General features: G+C 51.8%; 1 protein-coding gene across 2 annotated transcripts in view; it reads right to left on the bottom strand.

Moving 5' to 3' along the window:
• CDH23 (cadherin related 23) overlaps window positions 1-22,367 on the bottom strand; it is a 438,368-nt gene that overhangs the window by 78,423 nt on the left and 337,578 nt on the right. For both annotated transcript variants that reach the window (XM_058298988.2, XM_071215845.1), the window contains 5 exons: window positions 8,974-9,034; window positions 8,011-8,159; window positions 2,678-2,813; window positions 962-1,350; window positions 83-184 (listed from right to left, as the gene is read on the bottom strand). In XM_058298988.2, the coding sequence (XP_058154971.1) occupies window positions 83-184; window positions 962-1,350; window positions 2,678-2,813; window positions 8,011-8,159; window positions 8,974-9,034 (837 nt within the window). The remainder of the gene's footprint in view (window positions 1-82; window positions 185-961; window positions 1,351-2,677; window positions 2,814-8,010; window positions 8,160-8,973; window positions 9,035-22,367) is intronic.

Genomic DNA, 22,367 nt, shown 5'->3' with positions numbered 1-22,367 from the left:
GCCGTCTGGCCGAGGTGTTGGGTGGCTGGTGAAGGTGTGGGTTTGGGGGTGGCCTGGGGCTTTCACCCGGGGACCCACTCACCACAGTGGAATCCACTTTGGGGCCACCGTCGTCTGCCACCACTGTCAAGGTGTAGAAGTCACCCTTCTCCCGGTCTACCAGGCCCTTGACTGTGATCGCACCCTGCAGGGAAGGGGCCAGATGGCAGCGACAACCCACACCCGCCAGGCGGACCCTCCCTGCCCCTGGCCATCCAGTGCTCCAGCCAATCCCGGACGTCCTTCCCTCTTTCCCACCTCCTTGTTCTCTCCGCTTGGCATAACTTGTTGCTCCCTTACTCGGGTGCCAGAGATGCCTTATTATCCCTTTACTAAAGTTCCTTTTAAATCTTCCTGTGGTTCTCTGATTTGCATCCTTGATTATTCCCATTTCCACTCCTAGCCTGAGAATGCTGAGGGCTGGGAGGGCCTCGTTCACGTTTGTGTTCCTGATATCCTCCAGGACCAGACCAGCACATTATATTCATACCTTGCTTATCTCCAAAGGACTTGAAAAGGATTCCAATAAAAGACACAGTAAAGCAAAGATGGAGGAGAAAGAGTTAGACAGTAGCTAGGGACGGGAAGTGGTGAGAGAGCTCCACCAGAAATCTAACAAAGAATATAGCTACTGCAATGAAGCACAAAAGTCACATCTGTGCTTCCTGACAGTCAAGGTGCAAAGGGAAATAAGATGACTTGCAGAGCTTTTTGTCTAAGGCTTTCGTCAGGTTGCCTAGGTATAGAACTTTACCCTGGTACTACATATTAAAAGGGATGAATTCCAGGGATGTGCATCTCAAGCACACTTTACAATAAGGAGCAGAGCGCTGTGCCTGCAGGAGGAGCTTGTTAAATGTAGGCTAGACCTAACGGAACTGGGCTCCCCGCCCTGGCTGTGCCTGTCCCCAGGCCCCCTCACCGTGATGGCGTCTATCTTGAAGAGCGCTCTGGCTTGCGCGCTGGTGTGGGCGTCGAAGCGGTAGGTGATCTGGTTGAGGTTGTCGAGGGAGTAGGCCTGGACGCGCACCACCTCGGTGCCCAGGGCCAGGTTCTCCACGACGGCGGCCTCGTAGGAGGCGTTGGAGAACTGCACGGCCTCGTCCAGCTCGTTGAGCAGCGTGACGTAGACGCCGCAGAAGCCCTGGTGGAAGGGGGGCGCCTGGTCGGTGGCGGACACGTTCATCAGGTAGCTGGTCTTGGTCTCGTAGTCCAGGTGGTCCACCGTGACGATGAGCCCCGTGCTCTCGTCCACCTCAAACTTGCCCTCCGCGCCCGACATGATGCGGTAGTTCACCAGGCCCCCGGGCCCTGCGGGAGCACGAGAGCCTGTAGGCCGGGGGCGGGGGGGGGCCGTGCTGTGGCTCCCCCACCTGCCCGCCCCCGGTGCCATCCCGAGGGGCCTGGGCTGGCTCCTCCGCGTCCCTCGGTGGGCCGCGCTGCCCCTGGCCTGGGGCGGAGGACGGGGACAGGGTCTGGGTGGACGGCCCGGCTCTGGGTCTGGGCCTTGGCACGAGAGCTCTGCCGGAGGGGGCTGGTTCTGGCCCCGGAGCCTCCGCACGGGGGCTCCAGCACCTCCCCTGGGTGGCTGGGCCGACAAAGGGTGGGGGAAGTCGGGGCTCTCCTTTAGCGAGGGCTTCGCTCTGGGGCGTGTTAGATGGGCAGCACCCGCAGAGGTGGCACCCGCAGAGGCGGCTGCACCTGCATCGGGTCCCTCGAACTGCAGGGCTTCTGGCACAGGGGTCCCTTCCCCGCTCTTCCCGCTTCCTCCATCAATTAGGAGACGCAGGTGCTAGAGCTGGGGCTTCCTAGCCTGGTGTCCACAGACCACAGGGGGAGATGATAAAATCACTCGGGAAATCCAAGACTGTCTTGGAATCATTTGCAAATCTCCCAGTGGATGTGCCTTTTTTCCAGGGAGGGCATCCACAGCTTTCACTAGTTTCGGAAAGGGATTCTTGACCCAGAAAAGAAGATGAATGATGGGACACAGGAACGTAAGGGGCCCAAACTCTATATATGTGCCTTTTGGGGGAGGGCAAGGCACCTGGGCATTTTCAAAGGCATATTTCTCTCTCTGTCCCTCCGCTGGCCCCAGGTGAGCGGGGCAGGCTCTGAGAGGTGGGCTTGGCATTACCACAGGAGCTGGCGGGCAGCAGGGCAGCAACTGGGGAAAGCAGGAGCAGCTCCGTGTGGGGGTGGGGTGGGGAGCAGACCTCGGGGGGTCTCCTACATGCGGACCGTGCACTGGCAGCCACGTCTGGGGCTGGGCCCTTGGCGAGGGTGCCCCCTGCAGCCCGAGCCCGTGGGACCTGGAGCCACGGCTGACCAGGGGGGCCTCTGCTTCCCCCACCCCTGACCAGCCCCGAGCCAATGGCCAGTCGGGAGCTGCTGGGTGCTGGGATGACAAATCTGTGACCTCTGCTATTGCTACCCAGAGGTTGGGACCCCTGTCCTCTCAGGCCTGGCCATCTGATGGGGCGGGACCAAGACGGTCCCAGGAGCCCCTCCCTCGCCTGCGTGTGGCTGAATGAGGGACCCCAGGCGTCCCGAGGCTGTGGGACCCTGCAGGACTGGGCTGGACGAGCTGGAGGGCCGCTCTGCAGGAGGGGGCTCCCTGCCGCCCCGCCGGCCTCACCCGTGTCTCGGTCTGTGGCTCGCACGACGATGACGGACGTGCCGATGCCCGCGGTCTCCCGGAGCCCCAGGCGGCTGTACTGCTGCTGTGTGAACACGGGGGCCTCGTCGTTGACGTCCTCCACGTACACGATCACCTGTGGGGGCCGGGCCGGGGCACGGTCAAGGCGGGCGTGGAGACTGGACGCCAAGGGCTCGTGGCCCCGCGGGGGCCCGCCTGTGTGCCTCCTGCCCGCTGGGGCCAGCTGTGAGCTGGAGCGCCCACACTGTCCCCGCCGGCGCTGGCCCCGGCCCCTGGCCTGTGGCCGGTGCGCAGACACCGTTTGTTGGGGGAGGAAGCTCATCTTACACTTGGCTCTGTCACTACCCGCCCTGGTAGCCTGGGACTAATTCGTTATCCTTTCTGAGCATCAGTTCCTCTATTAGGAAATGGTCATTTTAATATAACAATAAACCATACTCTGTCGCACTCCTAAGGTTGTTATAAAGACAATATGAGCCAGGACCTGAAAAAACGTCAGAAAAAGTTGAAAGGGACCGCACTTAAATATCAACTATGTGGGAGGACATACATACAATGTTAATGATGGCCACAGCAGAGGCTGCCCAGGTCCTTTTACAACGACCCGCACTGCTGCCGCGCCCGCGCTCCTGAGCTCTCCGCGGAGGGCTGCCCCCTTCCCGCCCCCTCCGGCTGCCGGAACCCACACTCCCAAAAGCTGGAGGTGCCTGGGAACTGAGGTCCCCCCGGGCATCCCCCGGCCCGTGACTGGCAGGCGGGGAGTGTCCACGCTGCAGCTTGCTGGCTCCTGCTTGGGGCAGTTGAGGTGACTCTCCAGAGCTGCGCCGTGGGACAGAGTCCAAGGCCCCCTCCGTGCCACCTCCCCTCCAGCTTTTCTTGGGGACACTTCCTACCGAATCACTTTCACCCGGAGCCTTGCCTCAGGGTTTGCTTCTGGGGACCCCACCTATGAGAGTGGCTGTTTTTTGAATGATGGAGTTATGGATTGTCTTCTCCGTTGTTCATCTGTACTTCCTAAGCCCTCTTGAATGAACACATATGTCTTACATGGCAAAAGTCATAAAGCCTAAAGATGTTTATGGAGGGCTGCGTCTGCGGTGAGAGATCAGCCCTGCCGTCCTTCTGTTCGCCCCCTCCAGGGTTTGGTAGGACCAGGCTGTGTCCGACAGAAGCGGCACGGCGGGGAAGGGGAAGGCATCCCACAACTCGAGCCGCGGAGTGCTGGCGCTCAGGCAGCCGTCGGGAGGCGGGAGGAAGCCACCTGCCCAAGGCCTCCCAGGAAGAGCCTGCTGGGCTGAGGGGGGCCACCGGGCTCCAATCCACGGAGCCTCCCTGGGTCTTTGCGGGGCTGAGCTGGCCCCAAGCAGGAGAGGCTCCCTCCTCAGAGCATAAGGAGCCAGGGCCAAAGGGAACTGGCCAGCAGACCAGAGTGGGAGCACATGGGGGCCAAGGGTGCTAGGTGTAGGGTTCAACTGGGTAGCAGCCCTGCTGGAGGGGCCAGAGGCGCTGGGACCCGGGAGCTCGTATATTTGGCTTCTGACTAGTCACTGCTCTGGGCCCACCCCTGGCTTCGGCTCTGGGCTTGGCTGGGGAATGAGCTGGAGCGAAGCGAAGGGGCCCTGGTTCAGATAAGCTGAAAATGGCAGCCCGAGGAGTGGAGCCCTCGGGGGGCCGAGCTGGCGGGGAGGAGAGGCCTTTGGGAGCAAAGGTTTCCCCACATCCCTGCTCTCGGGGTTCCCCCAGCAATGCTGTGTCAGCAGAATTTTCGTTTCTCGATGCCCAGAACCCACGATGCAAAGTAAAGTGCCCACCCCAGAGCACAGCTGTTCCTGGGCAGGGGCCTTCCAAGTTTGGCTTCACGTGAATTTGGCTGGGGAGAGGTGGGGCGGGGTGGGTGTGGTGGGGAATTTGCATGGAAGAATTTCGGGAAGTCTCTTTCTGTAAACAGAAACTAATCTTTCATCTTTCAACACTGTGAGCCTTCCCCTACCCAAGTCTGCTTCTCCAAACAGCCTTGGCTCCAGGGGTCACGCGTGTGTGCGTGTGTAAACAGGGCCAGAAAACCGGTGTGTTAAAAAAAGCAGGGAGGCGGTATGCAGCCTGGGATTGGCCGGTCAGTGCTGAGTCTGGCTACTTGCCACCTCCTCTTGCTGGTTTCAGCCTTGCTTTTAGCAGCAGCTGCAGGGGGCTAGATGGTGTGCGGTTTTCAAACCTGAGAGACGCAGATGCACAGGAAATACACAGGCCTGCCAGGTTCTTGCTGAGCAGCGAGCTACCGGGCTCCCTGGAGAGCCAGGGGCCTTAGATCAGTGCTGCGACCCCAGCAGGGATGGGAGGGGCGGTGTGTGTCCACATCCACGTGTGTGCACGAGCGTGGTGTGCGGCGTGCACGCCGAGGCACCCAGCTCTGGTCCCTGGGCCCTTGGTCCCTGGCCTCGGAAGCAGGAAATGGAGGAGGTGGGTGGCCAATGCAGGCTGCTGCTGGAAAATGATTCCAGGAGCCTGGCTGGGGTCCCCATTCTGTCTCCAGGAAGGCCCCGGCTGTCCTGGATCTCAAATGTGGGGGGCTGTGCACAGGGAGGGCCATCCCCCCATCCCCAGGGGCCAGCCCCCGCTTCCCACCTTACATCACTCTTCGGAGATGGGGCCGTGTTTCCGGCTGTGCTCTGAAAGCCTTCTACGAGGCGGCGCAGCGCTGAGCTAAGGGGACAGGCGCAAGCCCCGCTCTGCTGCTTAGCTGGGTGGCCCTGAGCGAGAGGGACCCCATCCCCCTCGACTGCCACCTCCTCCTTTATAACACAGGTGTCACAGGAGGGCCACCATCTGCGGGCTGAGTGCAGTCACCGAGTTAAAACTCATGAAGGGCTTGGGAAAGTGAGTGCCCGGGGAGACTCTGTCCCTGCTGGGTGGCTGAGTGGGCAGGGCTTGGGTGCCCCACCCCTGCACCCATCCGCACAGCCAGCTTTGATCTATTCTAGGCAGCATCCTGGGACACAACGTGCTTTTTTTTCTTTAAGGGTAGGTGACTAAAAAAGATTTGCAAGCCCAAGGTCCAGGCAGTGGGGCAGACAGGCCTCAGGCAGGGCCGCGCGCCGGCCCCTGGGAAGGAGGGTGCTGGGGCTCCCTCGGTGCTCAGTCTGGGGAAGGAGGGGGACACAGGGGGTGTGGTCAGGAACCCAAAGTCCAGCGACCCAGACCCAGGCCACGCGGACGCCGTCACTGTGGCCTGAAGTGAGCACCACGGGAGGGCCTGACGGGTGTAGACTGATCAGCACCCAGGCTCCCGCAGGTGTGTCTGGGCTGTGTGAGTCAGCGGGGCACAGCTAGGTACCTGGGTCTGACCCCCACTCACCAGGGCCCTGGAATGTTCCATAAGGTGTAAAAACCCAGGGGATTGTGCCCCTGGGCAATCTCCGCCCAGAAGCTCTCAGCCAATGGGGCCGCCGGCAGCGCCCGCGCTTTTCCACTTGACCCCGCAGGGCCCAGCTCTTCCTGGGGCAAAGCTGCTGGGGCCCGAGCAGGAGATGAGCCGAGGGCTGAGTCACTCAGCCCCAACCTGCCCCTGGGTGCTAGCCAGGTAGGCTTCTGTTCATTGTTTCCAGCCTGGGGAAACACCGGGGTGGAGATGGGACCGATAAGAGGCGTAGAGTCGGCTCCACTCGGTTCTGGGGAAAGGTCGCCCCCTCCTACCCGAGGCCTCTGGGGTCTGACTCACACCCCCGGGTTTAAGGGAAGGGCCTGTGAGCTGCTGAGTCTGCAGTGGGGCGGGGTGGGGATCCTCTTGAGAGGACGGCTTCTTCATCACCGTCATCCCCCTGTCTCCCGGCAGAAGCCCGTGTGGGAATATTTGGGTGTATGTTTTTTAAAGGTCCATTTGGGAAGATGAAGGTTGACTTTATTTCAGCTGCACAGGGGAGCTGGCTGAGGGGAGTGAGGGTTGGCAGGAAAGAATCCATGCTATGGGCAGCTGGGCGTGGTGCTTGGAATAGTTCAGGGACACTTTCAATGGAAAGAGCACAGACCTTGGACTCAGAAGAATGGGGTCCAAGTCCTGGGTCTATTACTAGCAACTTCTCTGGGCCTCAGTTTCCTTGTCTGTAAAATGGGCTTGGTAACACCTCCATCTCCAACATAATACGAGATTTTCCCAGTCCATCTTAGTGCTCTTGGTCTGCACTGAAACAGGGCTGCGAGCCGCACACCCTGCACAACCTGCTGAGTGGCCGCCCAGCCGGCCCCAGCCTGCCCCCCAACCCCCCCAGCCGGCCCCAGCCTGCCCCGCCAGCACCCCCCAGCCGGCCCCAGCCTGCCCCCCAACCCCCCCAGCCGGCCCCAGCCTGCCCCGCCAGCACCCCCCAGCCGGCCCCAGCCTGCCCCCCAACCCCCCCAGCCGGCCCCAGCCTGCCCCGCCAGCACCCCCCAGCCGGCCCCAGCCTGCCCCCCAACCCCCCCAGCCGGCCCCAGCCTGCCCCGCCAGCACCCCCCAGCCGGCCCCAGCCTGCCCCCCAACCCCCCCAGCCGGCCCCAGCCTGCCCCACCAGCACCCCCCAGCCGGCCCCAGCCTGCCCCCCGGCACCCCCCCAAGCTGGCCCCAGCCTGCCCCCCGGCACCCCCCCCAAGCAGGCCCCAGCCTGCCCCCCGGCACCCCCCCAAGCTGGCCCCAGCCTGCCCCCCGGCACCCCCCCAAGCTGGCCCCAGCTTGCCCCGCCAGCACCCCCACCCAGCCCCAGCCTGCCCCCGGCACCCCCCCAAGCTGGCCCCAGCCTGCCCCGCCAGCACCCCCCAGCCAGCCCCAGCCTGCCCCCCGGCACCCCCCCAAGCTGGCCCCAGCCTGCCCCGCCAGCACCCCCAGCCGGCCCCAGCCTGCCCCCCAGCCCCCCCAGTCGGCCCCAGTCTGCCCCGCTAGCATCCCCCAGCCAGCCCCAGCCTGTCCCCCCAGCCCAATATCAGCCGGCCCCAGCCTGCCCCCACCCAGCCCCCCCTGCCTCCCCGGTCCCCCCAGTCGGCCCCAGCCTGTCCCTCCAGCACCCCCCCCAAGCCGGCCCCAGCCTGCTCCCCCAGCCCCCCCAGCCAGTCCCAGCCTACCCCCCCGGCCCCCCCAGTCAGCCCCAGCCTGACCCCCCGGCTCCCCCTCCCCCGAGCTGGCCCCAGCCTGCCCCCCTAGCCCAACCCCAGCTGACCCCATCTGGTCCGAGTCGGCCCCAGCCGGCCCCCCCAGCCCCCTCCCAGCTGGGCCCAGCCTGGCCCCCAGGCCCCCCCAGCCTGCCCCGCCAGCCGGCCCCCCCAGCCCCCCCAGCCGGCCCCAGCCTCACCCTGACTGAGCTGCGCATCGGGCCCAGGTCGTGGTTGTAGGCCTCCACCACCAGCACGTGGGACGAGTTCTGCTCCCGGTCCAGGGGCCGAGGCCCTCGCATCAGAAGCCCGCTGCTGACATGGATCCGGAAGTTGTTGCCGTGGTTACCTGGTGGTGAGACAGAGGAGGGGTATGTGCTCTGCCCAGGAGCAGGATGCTGGGGAGTGGGGCACAGGAGAGGGTCCAGGCCCAGCTGGAGGGCTCCCCTGGTCCAGAGGTCCTGGACACTTGGCTGAAGCCCGCAGTGTCAAGGAGGCCTCTGCCTAGTGCTGCCCTGGCCTGCAGGGTTTGTCCTCTTCCACGTGGGAAGCCTGAGGGTCCCCAACACAGCCCCCTCCTCAGATATGGGGGGAGAGAGGATTTAAAAGATATTTCAGAGGAACCTGGGGCACTACAGAAAGAGGGACAAGCATGAAACAAGATGTGGTGGACATCTTTGGGCGTACCCAGCATCCACTCCCCATCCTGCAGTAAGAGCACCCTGATTTTCTTTTGGGGACCCACCCTCCTTGACTCTCAGTCCACATGGCTTGTGTAGGGATGACTTCACCCCCCGGTTCCAGGGGTGGTCAGATAATCAGCATGCTTTGTTCTCTGGCCATAGCGATTGGCATGTGGTTGGGTGGGCCCACGAGACAATCTCTGGGACGCCTCCCAGGGGCTGTGCTGGTCTCCTAGGCCCCCCCTTGGTGGGCGCTGTGGGGCTCTGGGAGCACAGCAATCAAGCGCAGTGCCCTTTTGTAACGTCCCAACTCGGTGCCAACAACAGCAGACGTGTCGGGCCGTCTCCTCTCTGGCCCTGCCCCGTGTTCAGCGCTAGGGGCCGCCTTGGCCTCCCCTCCAGTTCCCTGGGCAGCCTGGAGCAGGTCTGCCATCCTGAGGGCCAGGAGCACTGTCCCCGGCACCAGGCGGGCCCACTCACCATGCAGGATGCGGTACCACACACGCCCAAACTCGCCCTCGTCTGCGTCCGTGGCTTTTAGCTGAGGGAGAACGGGACACCAGGGTTACTTTCAGAATTCCATTCAGAAGGGGGAGACGTCTGTGGAGCCTCGTTCCTGCCCCTGTACCAACCCTCACCCTGTTTTGCCAAAACTCATGGTTTCCTGCAGAGGCTGAGGATGCGGGAGGGGAGGGGGCCGGGCCGGCTTCTCGCACCTCCCGTGAAGACACCTTCCTGTCCTGGGCTGGGGCTGGGGCTGGGGAGGGCTTTGTCACTTACTGGCTGTGTGACCACGGAGACGTAAGTCAGCCTCCCTGTGCCCCGGTTTGCTCATCTCTACTGGGGACAGTGACAGCCCTCCTTGCAGGGGTGGAGGAGAAGATGAGACACGATCTCTGAGGAGCATCTTATCTGGTGTCCGCTCAGGGATTCCTGAGGCATCCCTCCCTCTCCCAGAAGTCTTAAGACTTCAAATGCAAGAGCTGGAAGGTGGACGTGATCAGGACAGGGGAGAGGGCAGAGCTGCCAGAGGCTGCCCCTGAGGGCCTCATCCGCGGTGGGATCCCCTGATGGCTCCCTCCCACAGAAGCCTGCAGCGCCCCGGAAGCTGCCTCCGTGGCTCTGGCCCTCCCGCACGACTGGCTCCCGCCCTGGCTCTCCCGCCAGGGGAGGGGGTCTCAGAGGGCAGGCGTGCGGGAAGAGGGCCCGGGTTACGTGGCCCCCTGATGCAGGCTGGGAAAAGTCCCATCATGCCTGGCGCTGGCCCGGGTCTACAGGGCCAGGAGGTCGTGGTTGCTTCATTCCTCGCCATCAGAGGCAAAGGAAGCGGGACTTCCCGGAAGATGGCGAACTAGGAAGACATGGGACTCTCTTCTCTCCCAGAAAAATAACTAGAGGACAGGCAGGAACGGCCTGGAAAAAAGTCTTCTGGGGGTTGGGACACCAGGGGAAGGCTGGACAGCGCCCAGAGGAGAGGAGGGCACGGGAAAGGCATCACAAAGGCAAAACTGAGTTAAAAGCGGCCTGCGGCCTCCCCACACTGTACACTTTTGAATTCTCAGGCCTCGGGGCCAGTGGCTACAGACAGAGGAGACCGCAGGGATCAGCCTCTCCAGGAAAGGGGGGAGAGAGGGACACGGCCTAAAGCTGACCCAGCTTTTCACCCAGAGCTGTGGTCTGCTGTGTGCCACAAGCCCTCCCAGGCCGGTGGGGCCGCCCATTGTTCACCCAGGGAGCCAGCTCGGGACTGAAGAGATCCCACCCTCTCCACCTAGTAACCCCGGCTGACTGCTGAGGACGCAGAGGGGAGGGGAATTATTTCCTGCCCGGGAAAGGGAGGAAGCTGCCAGCGAAGGTTGGTGAACCGCCTCTGAGAAAGCTTGAATTACGAGGCTCTTGGCCTGCAGGCAGGATCCTCTATCGCAGCAATCCTGTCGGAGTTGCCGCAGACGCCCTCTACCAGGCATGAACTAAGAGGGCTGCCGGAGAGCGCCACCTGCTGGCAGACCAAGGAAGTGGATGTGAAGAATTTGAAAGTAAAGAAGAGATTTTTCCAGCCTTGACACCCTCCTTCTCCAAGGCCCCAGGAGGAGGGTCTGCAACCCAATACTGAGTCCAGGGCCCAGATTTGAGCAACTAACAGGGACAATCCTAAAGACTCAGAACAGGTTGACCCGAGAATCAAAGAACAGCAGTAACAGCCTCCTGCCACTAAGTCCCTATGAAAGAGAAAAACTGAGCATTGAGTAAACTCACCATAACCAGATGCGTAGACATCAACAAAAAATTACAAACCATACTAAGAAAATGGAAGAAATGACCCAAGAAAAGGAATATATTAAAGCCCCAGAAAAGACGCAGGATTTGAGACAAATAATCAACAGGATACCCACAAATTCCCCAAATCAAATTAATGAATTGAATGACAATATGGCTAAATAGATAAAGGACATCAAGAAGTTATTGAATGAGCACAAAGAAGACTTTAGAAACCTGAAAAGAAAAGTAACAGAGCTCATGGGAATGAAAGACATGATAGGTGAGATAAAAAACATTAGCGGACAGCCAGCAAGACGGCAGCAGAGTAGGGAGTGCCTAGAGTCAGCGCCTGCTGCAGGGCAGTTAGCAATCATCCGGCGCTATCTAAAACATCTGTGTGGGGGCTCCAGGAGGCCGGAAGAGTATCCTGCAACATCCTTAAAAGAATGGAAGGTGGAGACTGCCCATCCGCAGTGAAGATTAGTAAGTAGAGCACTCCACGCCACAGAGGCCAGTGCCCATCCTCCACTGGAGGCACAAGCCACCTCAGGAGCTATCCCACAGCTGGAACTGGAAGCTCCACCTCCCAAAAGCGGGGAAGGAAGAGACGGCTGGGCACCAACTTCAGCTACTGATTAGTAAATTCAGCGGACTAAAGTATAATCCTAAGAACAGCTAAAGCTTGAGCCTGTCCAAGTCAGAAAGAGGCCAGCAGCCACCATCTTAACTGCATCTGGCACAAAGGGAAGTGGGGCAGACTGAAAATCACAGTGCTGGGAGGTACCAGTTTCTTTCCATCCAGATCAGATTGCAGTTCTAGCATAAGCCCCAGCCCCACCTCTGGCAAGGAGGAAGTTGGGGGGACCTGCGCCAGCCTCTCCAGGAAATTACAGGCCATGCCACAGAGGCTGCTGATCATTCTGCTTTGGCAATGCAAGTCCCGCCCTTCCCCTGGAGCTATTCTGTGGTTGGAATTGGAAGCTCTATTTCCCAAAAGCAGGGGAGGAAGAGACAGATGGCCACCAGTTTTAGCTACTGACCAGTAAATTTGGCTGGCTAAAGTATAACCCTAAAAACAGCTAAAGTTTGAAACTGTCCAAGTTGGAAAAAGGCTGGTACCCACCATTTTGATTCTGCCTCCAGCACGAGGGGAAGCCAGACTGATGGAAAATCTCAGTGATGGTAGGAACTGGTTCCTTTCACCCAGATCAGCCTGCAGCCCGCCTAGGCTTCAGCCCTCTGGTAGGGAGGAGGCTGGCAGGCCCTGCACCGGCCTATCCGGGTAACTGCAGGTACCTTTGGCTGGCACAGACTGAATAATTGGAAGTCTACTGGGACAACTGCGGTCATCTTGGACCCACACTGCATAGACTCCTGCCCACACCTGCAGCTGCATCCTGCCAGGCAGGGGAGAAAGGGGTGTGAAGCTTCATCAGTCTCTCTGGGCAACTACAGTCTAGGCCTGCATGACTTGGATTATTCCACACAGCTGTGACTCTGTCTCTACCCCTGGCAAAGGAGAAAGTTGGATGAGGCTTCATTGGTCCCTGGGGCAATGAGGACAGCTTGAGCCTCCACGTTTATAGCACCAACTATATCCTTGGTTCCTGCTGCACAACCAGCAAGGGAGAAAGGGCAGGAAGCCCTAAACTTAAGAGAAAAACTGCACTCAGAATAAATACTCTAGTAAGCCAGATGCCAAAACACCAAAAAGAAATTATAATTCACACCAAGAAACAGGAAGATATGACCCAGTTACTGGAACAAGATAAGCCTCTAGATGACATAAAGAGTTGAGACAACTAATCATAGATGTCCAAACAAATCTCTTTAATAAATTCAATGAGATGGCTAAAGAGATTAAGGATATTAAGAAGACATTGGATGAGCACAAAGAAGAATTTGAAAGCATATATAGAAAAATAGCAGCTCTTATGGGAATGAAAAGCATAATAAATGAAATTAAAAATACATTGGAATCACATAATAGCAGATTTGAGGAGGCAGAGGAAAGGATTGGTGAACTTGAAGAAATGCCCTCTAGGGAAGCGGACTTGGCCCAGTGGTTAGGGCATCCGTCTACCACATGGGAGGTCTGCAGTTCAAACCCCGGGCCTCCTTGACCCGTGTGGAGCTGGCCTATGTGCAGTGCTGATGTGTGCAAGGAGTGCCGTGCCATGCAGGGGTGTCCCCCGCGTAGAGGAGCCCCATGCGCAAGGAGTGCGCCCTGTAAGGAGAGCCGCCCAGCGCGAAAGAAAGTGCAGCCTGCCCAGGAATGGGGCCACACACACGGAGAGCTGACACAACAAGATGATGCAACAAAAAGAAACACAGCTTCCTGTGCCACTGACAACAACAGAAGTGGACAAAGAACATGCAGCAAATAGACACAGAGAACAGACAACTGGGGTGGGGGGGAGGGGAGAGAAATAAATAAATAAATCTTAAAAAAAAAAAAGAAATGGCCTCTGAATATATAAAAGAACAGAGGAAGAAAAGAATGGGAAAAATTTAACAAGATCTCAGGGAACTAAATGACAGCAAGAGACATGCAAACATACATGTTGTGGGTGTCCCAGAAGGAGAAGAGAAGGGAAAAGGGGCAGAAGGAATATTTGTGGAAATAATGGTAGAAAATTTCCCAACCCTATTGAAGGACATAGATATCTATGTCCAAGAAGCACAACATACTCCCATCCAAAAAAATCTGAATAGGCTAACCCCAAGACACATACCAATCAGAATATCAAGTGCCAAAGACAAAGAGAGTTCAGAGAGCAGCAAGAGAAAAGCAATGCATAACATATAAGGGATACCCAATAAGATTTAAGTGCTGGTTTCTCACCAGAAACCATGGAAGCAAGAAGGCAGTGGTGTGATAAATTTAAGATACTGCAAGAGAAAAGCTTCCAGCCTAGAATCTTATATGTGGCAAAATTATGTTTCAAAAATGATGGCAAGTTTAGAATATTCACAGATAAACAGAAACTGAGAGAGTTAGTAACCAAGAGAATGACTTTGCAGGAAATACTAAAGGGTGTGCTACATTCTGAAAAGAAAAGACAGGAGAGAGAGGGCTGGAAGAGAGTCTAGAAATGAAGATTATATCAATAAAAGTAACAAAAGTATCATAAGAATGGTGGAAATAAAATATGACAGATAAAATCCAAATATTCAGGCATAAACTTAACAAGTAATGTAAAGCACTTGTCTTCAGAAAATTACATCTCAATGTTAAAAGAAATAAAAAAGGTCTAAATAATTGGAAGAAGATTCTATGCTCATGGATTGGAAGGCTAAATATCATTAAGATGTCAATTCTACTCACATTGATATACAGATTCAATGCAATCCTGATAAAAATTCCACCAGCATTTTAAAAATAAATGGGAAACATGATTAGCAAATTTATTTGGAAGGGTAAGGGGTCCTGAATAGGCAGAAACATCTTAAAAAGGAAAAGCAACGTTGTAGTATTCTCATTTCCAGACTTTAAATCATATTGGCAAGCTACAATGGTAAAAAAAAAACAAAAACACAGCATGGTACTGACTTAAAGAAGACATATAGACTAGTGGAACCAAACTGATGGTTCAGAAACAGACCCTCCCATGTATGGTCAAGTGATTTTTTTTGAAAGATTTATTCTCCCCCTCCCTTGCTCCCCCTGCTGTTTTTGCTTTCTGTATTCAATTGCTGTGTGATCTTCTGTATCTATTTCTCTCTTTTTTTTCCCCCTCTTTTCATCATTCTCCTCTAGGATTCACTGCGATTCAATCCTGGGGACCTCTGATGTGGAGAGGGGTTCCCTGTCAGTTGTGCCACCTCAGTTCCTGGTCTCTGCTATGCTTTACCTTGACTTTCCCCTTCATCTCTCTTTTGTTGCATCATCATCTTGCTTCATGACTCACTTGCGCAGGCACTGGCTCACTGCACAGGCACTCGACTTGCTGCATAGGCTCTTGGCTCACCACATGGGCACTGGCTTGCCATGAGGGTGCTGGCTCACTGTTCAGGCACTCACGCAGGCATGCAGCTCATCGTGCCAGCACTCAGCTTGCCACACAGGCATTCATGTGGGCATTTGGCTTGCCACGTGGGCACTCTCATGGTCACTCAGCTCACTGTGTGGGCACTGGGCTCACCACGCAGGCACTCGGCTTGCTGCACGGGCACTCAGCTCACCATGTGGGCACTTGGCTCACTGTGTGGACACTTTGGCTCACCACACGGGAAACTGGCTCACCACACAGGCACACTTTCTCTTCTTTTTCACCAGGAGGCCCCAGGGATCAAACCTGGGTCTTCCCATATGGTAGGCAGAGACCTTATCACTTGAGCCACATCTGCTTCCCTCAAGTGATTTCTGACTAGCCTGCAAACCCACCCAGCTTGGGCAGAACAGTCCACTCATCAAATGGTGCTGAGAGAACTGGATATCCTTAGCCAAAAGAGGGAAAGAGGACCCCTATCTCACATCTTATACAAAAATTAACTCAAAATGAATAAAAATCCTAAATATAAAAGCAAGAACCATAAAGCTTCTGGAAGAAATTGTAGGAAAAATATCTTCAAGAACTATTGTGGTTAGTAATTGAAGAAAATGTGGCATTGGTGTGGAAAAAGTGGCCATGGTGGCTGCTGGGTATGGGGAATGGGAGGAAGAGATGAGATGTGGAGGTGTTTTCAGGACTTGGAGTTGTCCTGGGTGGTGCTGCAGGGACAATTACCAGACATTGTAGGTCCTCCCAGGGCCCCACTGGATGGAACGTGGGAGAGTGTGGGCTATGACGTGGACCATTGACCATGAGGTGCGGCGATGCTCAGAGATGTATTCACTAAATGCAATGAATGTTTCATGATGATGGAGGAGAATGTTGTTATGGGGGGAGTAGTGGGGTGAGGGGGATGGAGGATACATGGGGCCCTCATATTTTTTGAATGTAATATTTTTAAAAAATGAATTAAAAAAATAAATAAAAAAAGGGAAAAAACATATAATAGAACCTCATTCCTTTTCATGAATAAATAATATTTCATTGTATGTTAAAAAAAAGACTTTGTGATAGGTGGTGGATTCTTAAAGGAGATAAAAGGAGGACTGAGATGGACTACTGATGTTTAATGTATGTAGAAGTTTTAATTAGCTTTACTGTAAAAATGTGGAAATGTACAGAGAGGATGGTAACACATTATAGTAACAGCTGGTTTATGGATGGGGATGTGGCTGACAATGGTATTCTAGGGACATAGATGCCAATTGACAGAATTCTTAAGAATGGTCTAGGGACTGAATAGCACAGCAAACCCAGAGGTGGATGGGAATTGTGGTTGATGGCATAGATGCAAGAGTTTGCTAGAGCTAAAGTACATCACTATTGCAGGGCGGTGGGACTATGGAGAAGCATGAGAAAAGTATAACTGGAGTGACCTGTGGACTGTGGTTAGCAGTAATAGTGCAATATTCTTGTATTGATGCCAAAGATAGACTGTGCTGATCAGGGGGGAGGATGGAAAATGTACGCCAAATGTACACTATGTACCTGGTAATAATTGGATGATATTATCTTATAATCTGTAACAAATGTTACACTGTGGCGTAGTTTGTTGATAGAGGGGTGTTGTTTGGGAATTCTGTACATATGCATGATTGTTTTGTAAGTTTACAACTTCTGTCATAAAAATTTATTAAAAAAAATAGTAGGGTGGCTTGGGGGGAAAATACACCAAATGTAAGATAAGGCCTATGATTAGTAGTAAGATTTTGACAATATTCTTTCATAATTTGTAACAGATGTCTCATAATGATGCAAGGTGTTGGTGGAGGGTTGATGTATGGGACCCCTGTATGAAGTTTTTGTTTTTTTTTTTATTTTAAAGATATATTTTTTATTTATTTATCTTCCCTCCCCCCCCCCCATGGTTGTCTGCTCCCTTGTGTCCATTTGCTGTGTTCTTCTGTGACCGCTTCTATCCTTATCCACGACACTGGGAATCTGTATTTCTTTTTGTTGCGTCATCTTGTTGTGTCAGCTCACCGTGTGTGTGGTGCCATTCTTGGACAGGCTGCACTTTCTTTTGCCCTGGGCGGCTCTCCTTACGGGGCACACTTCTTGTGCATGGGGTTCCCCTACGCGGAGGACATCCCTGTGTGGCATGGCACTCTTTGCACGCATCAGCACTGCGCATGGGCCAGCTCCACACGGGTCAAGGAGGCTCGGGCTTTGAACCGCAGACCTCCCAGGTGGTAGGTGGACGCCCTAACCACTGGGCCAAGTCCACTTCCCCTGTATGATGTTATGCATGTTTGTTTTGTAAGTTCACAACTTTTACTATACACTTATTGTTTATGTATGTTCATGTATAAATGATATAAAAATAATAACATTAGGGTGGGTTGGGGGAAATACTTTGGTTAGTAGTAATATTTTGACAGTACTCTTTAATCATTAGTTAAAAATGTTTAACAACATTGCTAGATATTGGTGGTAGGGTGAGGTATGAGAGCGCTGTATGATGTTTTGTATGTTTGTTTTGTAAGTTCACAATTATTACTATACACTTACTGTTTATGTATGTTCATATATGAGTGATATGCTTAAATTAAAAATATGAGGCATACAACATCACACTTGAAATGGTAGAAGAATGAAGAAGTGATACAGAAGACAGAACAGCTGAAATTGAAGAGAGAAAAGAATGGAAAAAACTGAACAGGGGCTCAGGGTGTTTAATGATAACACAAAATGCAACAACATTTGTGTCATGGGAGTTCTAGAAGGAGAAGAGAAGGGGAAAGGGGCAGAAAGAGTATTTGAAGAAATAATAGCTGAAAATTTCCCATCTCTCATGAAACAAATGAACTTGCATATCCAAGAGGCACAGAGTACCCCAATTAGAATAAATCTGAATAGACCTACTCCCAGACACATACTACTCAGAATGTCAAACATCAGAGAAAAAGAAAATTCTGAGAGCAGCAAGGGAGAAGCAAACCATCACATACAAGGGTTGCCCAGGAAGACTCAATGAGAATTTCTCATTAGAAAACATGGAGGCAAGAAGACAGTGGTATGATACAAATAGGATACTGAAAGAGAAAAACTGCCAGTTGAGAATTATCTAGCAAAGCTGCCCTTCAAATATGAATGTGAGTTTAAAATATTCACAAACAGAAACTAAGAGAGTTTGCAAAAAAGAATTCACCTTTGCAGGAAATATTAAAGGAAGTCTTAGAGTCTGAAAGAAAAAGACAGGAAAGAGAGGTTTGGAGGAAAGTGTAGAAGAAAGAACAGCAGCAAGGATAACCAAAAGAGTAAAAGACACATAGATATGACATATGAAAACCAAAGAATAAAATGGTGGAAGTAAATAATGCATCTATAGTAATACCATTGAATGTGAATGGATTAAATTCCCCAATCAAAAGATATAGGCTGACAGAATGGATAAAAAAACATAAGCCTTCCATATGCTGCATAAAAGAGACTCACTGTAGACCCAGGAATACAAACTAACTGAAAGTGAAAGGTTGGAAAGATATTCCGTGCAAATAGTAAGCAAAAAAGAGCAGGGGTAGCTATACTAATATTGAACAAAACAGACATTAAATGAAAAAAGTTATAAGAGATACAGAAGGCCATTATATAGTAATAAAAGGGGCAATCCACCTGGAAGATACAACAGTCACAAATATCTATGCACCTAACCAGGATGCCCCAAAATACATGAGACAAACTGGCAAAACCGAAGGGAGAAATAGACATCTCTATATTAATAGTTGGAGAATTCAACACACCGTTCACATCATTAGATAGAACAACTAGACAGAAGATCAACAAGGAGACAGAGAACTTGAGCAGTATAATAAACGAGTTAGACCTAACAGACATATACAGAATGTTATACTCAAACACAGCAGGTTATGCATTCTTCTCAAGTGCTCATGGATCTTTCTGGAGGATAGACCACATGTTAGGTCACAATGCAAGTCTCAATAAATATAAAAAAGACTGAAATTATACAAAGCACCTTCTCAGATCTAAATGGAATGAAACTGGAAATCAATAAAATAGGAAAGAGGTAAATTTGCAAATGTGTGGAGGCTGAACAACACACTCCTAAATAATCAGTGGGTCAAAGAAGATCTTGTAAGTGAAATTGGTAAAGATATTGAGATATGAAAATGAGAACACAACTTACCAAAACTTACAGGATATAGTGAAGGCAGTGCTAAAAGTGAAATTCATAGTCCTAAATGCCTATATTAAAAAAGAAGAAAGAGCTAAAATCAAAGATCTACCTGAACTGTTGGAGAAACTAGAAAAAGAACAGCAAACCACTCCCAAAGCAAGCAGAGTGAAAGAAATAATATACATTAGAGCAGAAATAAATGAAATAGAGAACAAAAACAACAAAAAAACAAGAAAAGCAACAAAATCAAAAGCTTGTTCTTTGAGAAGATCAATAAAATTGACAAACTCATTGCTAGACTTACAAAGAAAAAAAACACGTCAATAAATCAGAAATAAAAAGGGGTGAAGTTACAACTGATCCCACAGAAATAAAAAGGATCATAAAAGGATATTATTAGAAACTGTATACCAACAAACTAAGAAAACCTAGATGAAATGGAAAAACTCCTAGAAATGTACAATCAACCTACATTGGTGCTACAAGAAACACAAGACCTTAACAAATCAATCACATTTAAAGAGATTGGCTCCATCATCAAAAATCTCCCAACAAAGAAAATTACAGGAGCAGATAGCTTCACAGGTGAATACAACAAAGCATTTTGAGAAAAATTAACACCAATCCTATTTAAACGCTTCCAAAAAATTGAAGAGGAGGGAAAATTACCCAACACATTTTATGAAGCCAACATCACCCTAATACCAAAGACAGATGAAGATACTACAAGAAAAGGAAATTATAGACGAAACTCTCTAGTCAGCATAGATACAAAATTTCTTAACAAAATACTTGTAAATAGAATGCAACAGCATATCAAAAGACTTATACATCATGACCAAGTGGGATTTATTCTTGTATGCAAGGCTAGTTCAACATAAGAAAATCAACTAACATAATACATCACATTAACAAATCTAAGGGAAAAAAACCACTTGGTCATCACAATCAATGCAGAAAAAGCATTCACCAAAACCCAGCATCCTTTCTTGATAAAAACACTTTGAAAGATAGAAATAAAATGAAGATTCCTCAATATGATAAAAGGCATATTTGAAAAGCCCACAGCCAACATCATACTCAATGAAAAAGACTGAAAGCTTTCTCTCTAAGATTGGGAACAAGACAAGGATGCCCGCAGTCACTACTGTTATTCAACATTGTGCTAGAAGTTCTGGTTAGAGCAATTAGACATGTAAAAGAAAAAAAAGGCATCCAAATAAGAAAAGAGGAAGTAAAACTCTCACTATTTGTGGATGACACAGTCCTATATCTAGAATATTCTGAAAGGTCTACAACAAAGCTCCTCGAGCTAATAAATGAGTTCCGCAATATGAAAGGATACAAGATTGATACACAAAAATCAGTAATGTTTCTGTACACTAGTATTGGACAATCTGAGGAGGAAATCGGGGAAAATTCCATTTACAAGAGCAACAACAAAACTCAAATACCTAGGAATCAATTTAACCAAAGAAGTCCAGGATCTTTATGCAAAAAACTATAAAACAATGCTATAAGAAATAATTGAAGACCTAAACAAGTGGAAAGACATTTCATGTTCATGAATTGGGCAAACAAATATTGTGAAGATGTCAATCCTACCCAAACTGATTTTTAGATTCAGTGCAATAGCAATCAAAATTCCAAAAGCCTACTTTACAGAAATAGAAAAGACAATTAGCAATTTCATTTGGAAGAGAAAGTGCACCCAAATAGCAAAAAGCATTCTGAAAAAACAGTCAGACATGGAAGGAATTTCACTGCCTGACCCTGAAACATATTACAAAGCTATAGCATGGTTCTGGCATAAAGATAGACACGTCGATCAGTGGAATAGAGTTGAGAGTCCACAAATAATCTCTCATCTCCAAGGCCAACTGGTTTTTGACAAACCTACCAAAGCCATGCTAATAAGACACAACAGTCTCTTCAACAAATAGTACTGGGAGAACTGGATATCCATAACCAAAAGAATGAAAGAGGACCTTTATCTCACTCCCTATACAAGAACCAACTAAAAATGGATCAAAGATCTAAATATAAAAGCCAGCACCATAAAACTACTAGAAGAAAATGTAGGGAAACATCTTAAAGACCTTGTAGTAGGTGATGGTTTCCTGGACCTTACATCAAAAACAGGAGCAACAAAAGAAAAAATTGATTAATGGGACCTCCTCAAAATTAAACACTTTTACACCTCAAAGGATTTTGTCAAAACTGTGAATGAATTTCACTTTGAATGAATTTGATGCTTTATTGATATGTATCAATAAAATCAATTTGCTTTTTTAAAAAACTTAAAGCAGAAATAATACTGCCTCCATCACGGTGTAGTGAAAATCAAACGATATAATACATGTAGTAAGTGTAAAGTGCTTAGCACAGTGCTCGCACAAAAAGTAACTGTTTGCCACTGGACAGACACTAAAAAGCACACGCATCAATAAAAATGTGTTCTATTAAAAAAAAAAAAAAAAGAAACCAGGAAAAGGGAGGCTGACCCTTGGGTCAGGGGGAGTAGCCCGGTGCCTCTGGGGGCAGCCACGTCTGCACTTGGGAGTCAGCTCCTGCAGAGCCATTTGCCCTCCAGAAGAACACGGGCAACAGATGGCATCCAGTTGACTCGAGAAGAGACGGTTGAGGAAAACGGAAAATGGGAGGTGCAGTGACCCCAGAGGGCCTGCGGGCCTTGGGGACATGCCTGCTGCCCCTCCCTACCCATTTCAGGGGGAACCACAGTTCCCCCCACCCCCACTAGCTCACTGTGTGACCTGGGCAGGCCACCCCTCTCTGGGCCTCCCTCCCCTCATCTGTGAGCGAGGGGCTGCATCAGACGACCCAGGTGGGCCTCTCCTCTCCAGCTTTGACTTCACAGCAAGCCTCCCATCTACTTTGGTGCAGGAAGAGCGGCTCTTGAGGTTGAAGGCTAAGGGCAGGAGGCAGTTGCTAAACGCCACAAACTGGGTTCAAAAAACAGGGGGTGTGCCCCAGGCTCAGGACTTGGGCAGAGCCACAGCCCCCCGCCCCGGGTTGTATTTCTGGGAGCTTGGGGGTCCCTGGTGGGGGAGCTCCTTGAGACTCAGGCTCCTAAGTGGGCAGCTGGTTGCTGGGGAAGCTCTGGCTTCTGGGAGGAAAGGAGGCTGGGGGAGGGGAAAGCATGTGTGCGTGCGCGCGTGTGCGTGCGTGTGTGGGAGAACCACTGCCTGGAGGGTCTTTGCTGGCCCACCCAAACAGCCAGGACCACAGCTTGGCTGTCCCACAATTCGGTGCTTTCTGCCCTATTATCACCAGGGCCTTTGAAGATGCCTCTCGCCCTTCCTTTCTGCAGCTAGACCCCTCCAAAGGGAGGCTGCTTTTCTGGGAAGCTGAGGAAGAAGCTCGGAGAGGGGCCCAGGGGCTGCCTCTCTCCCTCTCTGCGC

The sequence above is a fragment of the Dasypus novemcinctus genome, chromosome 6 (assembly GCF_030445035.2).
Source record: "Dasypus novemcinctus isolate mDasNov1 chromosome 6, mDasNov1.1.hap2, whole genome shotgun sequence".
NCBI lineage: Eukaryota > Metazoa > Chordata > Mammalia > Cingulata > Dasypodidae > Dasypus > Dasypus novemcinctus.
This window is presented reverse-complemented; position numbering and strand designations above follow the sequence as displayed.